Here is a 2533-nt window from a genome sequence, read left to right on the forward strand (position 1 = left end):
ACCCATCCATCCATCCATCCATCCATTCACACATCCACCCACCATCCTTCTGTTCATAACCCATCCATCTGTCCGTCCATCCATACACACATTTAACAAATATTTAGTGAGGGCCTACTGTGAGGAGCTCTGGTGGTGCAGTGCCTAGGGCATTATTAGACTGCTAACCAGAAGGTTGGTGGTTCATACCAGGTGCTCCAAGGAAGGAAGATGGGGCAATGGACTTCTGTAAAGATTTACTACTTTGGAAACCCAATGGGGGTCGCTATGAGTTGGAATTGACTCGATGGCAGTGAGTTTGGTTTGCTTTGGTACTGTGTGCTGGGGACTGTTCCAAACCAAAGGCTGTAAATATGGTAGTAGATCGCCCCATCCTCCTTCCGTGGAGCAGCTGGTGGCTTTGAACCGATGACCTTCTGGTTAGCAGCCAAATGCCTTATCCACTCTGCCACCAGAGCTCTGGGCGCTATTCCAGGCACTGGGAGTCAAGCGATCACTGATTGAACTCAGTGTAGTTAAACATGTGGCTCATCATATATGAGCTGTGTGCCATCAGGCAAGTTATTTAAGCTCTCTGTGCCTCAGTTCCCCTAACTGAAAATAGTGATACAAACGGTACCATTATTACCAACTTATTAATCAATTACCAACAACTTCAGCGATGTCAGGAAAAAGAATTAGACAGTCCACACTGTAAAGTGTTGGTATTTGCTGAGTCAGGCCACCCCGTCCTGTAACTGTGGCTACAGCCCTGTTCTACCCATTTCGTAATAGAGGAAATTGAGGCTCAAAGCATTAGCTTCACTTGTATAAAGGCTTGGCGTGAAGAGAGTGATGATCAGGGATTTGAACCTGGGTCTTCTAAACTTGGGGGCTATGATCTTTTTTAACTACTGTGATGCTTTGATGGTTGGGGAGGATTCACAGGTATGGAAGCAGAGGAAACAGCATTGTGGGTGGAGGGAATTGCAATGGGGAAGGCAAGGAGGTAGGCAGGGAAGAGCAGGGAGTAATCTCTTTAGGCTGTGTCAGAAGATGACTATGGGAGAGCGGGGAGGGGAATGGGTCCCAGGGTCAGTTTCTGGTCCTCCTGAATGTGCCCCGTCAGGGCTCACTGTCCCCATATAGCCTGCCCCGGCCTTGACCCTGTGGCTACGGTTCATGGACTCAGTTCTGGACTCAGTTCTGGGCTGGGACGGAATGGGAGGAGGCACGGGACTCTAGAGCTCCCAGTTTCCTGGAGGAAGTTCCTGGTCTTGTTTGTGTCTGAGACACAAAGAGAGCCCAAAACAGAGAGAAAGATAAAAACACAGAGACAAAGACAAAGACAAAGACAGAGACAGACATAAATGAGACAGAGACACAGAGACAAAGAGACTAACTGACTCACAGCAACTCCACATGTAGCAGATAGAGATAAATGATTGAGATAGAGACAGAGAAAAAGAGAGACAGAAACAGACACAAATGATTGACAGAGAGACATCTAAGAGAGACAGATGGAGACAGACAGAGGGACAGAACCCTGTCCAGCCCCCAGCCCACAGCTCGTCCGGCCCCCGACCTTGGCCAGATAGGGAGATTGGGGCTTAGCGAGGCATCTAGCAGTGCTGGGCTCCCCACCACCTGTCTTACCTGGTCTCTGGGCCCCTTCTTCTCCAGAAAGCCCTCGTAGTAGTGCGAAGGCGGGATGCCCTTGGCCTTGGGGGCTCGAGGTGGGCTCAGGGCCGAGGCCATGGCCAGCGGCCGGGCGTTTGCCCAGGTTCTCCGTATCCAGTGGATGCCCCAACTGGGTCAGGAGACAGAGCGACAGGTTACAGGGGAGTTTCCGCCACTCTGTCAGCCATCCAGGCTCCGGGCTCCCGCCCCTGCCAGCGCTGGGCGGGGACTTGGCCAGGCTGGGCCCAGATCCAGGGAAATCCCAGCTTCTCTGGTCTCCCAGGGAACTCCCCTTTGGAGGAATGGAATGCAGGAGGAACCTGCTGGGAGGCTGGAGGAAGGGCACCAGGTGCTTCAGGGAAAGCTTGCAATGGAGAAAGAGGGAGCAGGGTGCCCGAGTAGAGCGGGGATGTGGACAGAAAGGACACAACACCCGAAAAACCCGTTGCCGCTGAGTCAGCCCTAACTCACAGCAACCCCACGTGTGGCAGATAGAAGTGTGCTCCATCGGGTTTTCAGCAGAGGATTTTGTGGAAGCAGATTGCCCGTCTTTCTTCCTAGGTGCCTCTGCTGGACTCGAACTTCCGACCTTCCGGTTAGCAGCCAAAAGCATTCGTTGTTTGCACCACCCAGGGACTCCAAGTTGAGGGTGTACCTGTCTATTGTGAGTCTGCAGAGAGTGCTTTTTTGAAAATAATGAATTTACTTTATTTTGTCGGGGAGAATATACACAGCAGGACACACAAATCCAGCAATTCCCACATGTAGGGTTCAGTGTTGTCAAAGAATTCACGTTGCTTGGTTCTACAATCGATGCCAACGGGAGGAGCAGTCAGGACATTAGATGACATGTAGCATTGGGAAAGTCAACTGC

General features: G+C 51.4%; 1 protein-coding gene across 1 annotated transcript in view; it reads right to left on the bottom strand.

The window, feature by feature from the left end:
- The window catches only part of STAP2 (signal transducing adaptor family member 2), a 9846-nt gene extending 8109 nt beyond the window's left edge, over positions 1 to 1737 (bottom strand). The window contains exon 1 of the mRNA XM_007951043.1: positions 1636 to 1737. Within this exon, the coding sequence (XP_007949234.1) occupies positions 1636 to 1737 (102 nt within the window). The remainder of the gene's footprint in view (positions 1 to 1635) is intronic.
- Positions 1738 to 2533: the final 796 nt, after the last annotated feature.

The sequence above is a fragment of the Orycteropus afer genome, unplaced genomic scaffold (genome assembly GCF_000298275.1).
Source record: "Orycteropus afer afer isolate SDZICR_OR568_19922 unplaced genomic scaffold, OryAfe1.0 scaffold00291, whole genome shotgun sequence".
Classification (NCBI taxonomy): domain Eukaryota; kingdom Metazoa; phylum Chordata; class Mammalia; order Tubulidentata; family Orycteropodidae; genus Orycteropus; species Orycteropus afer.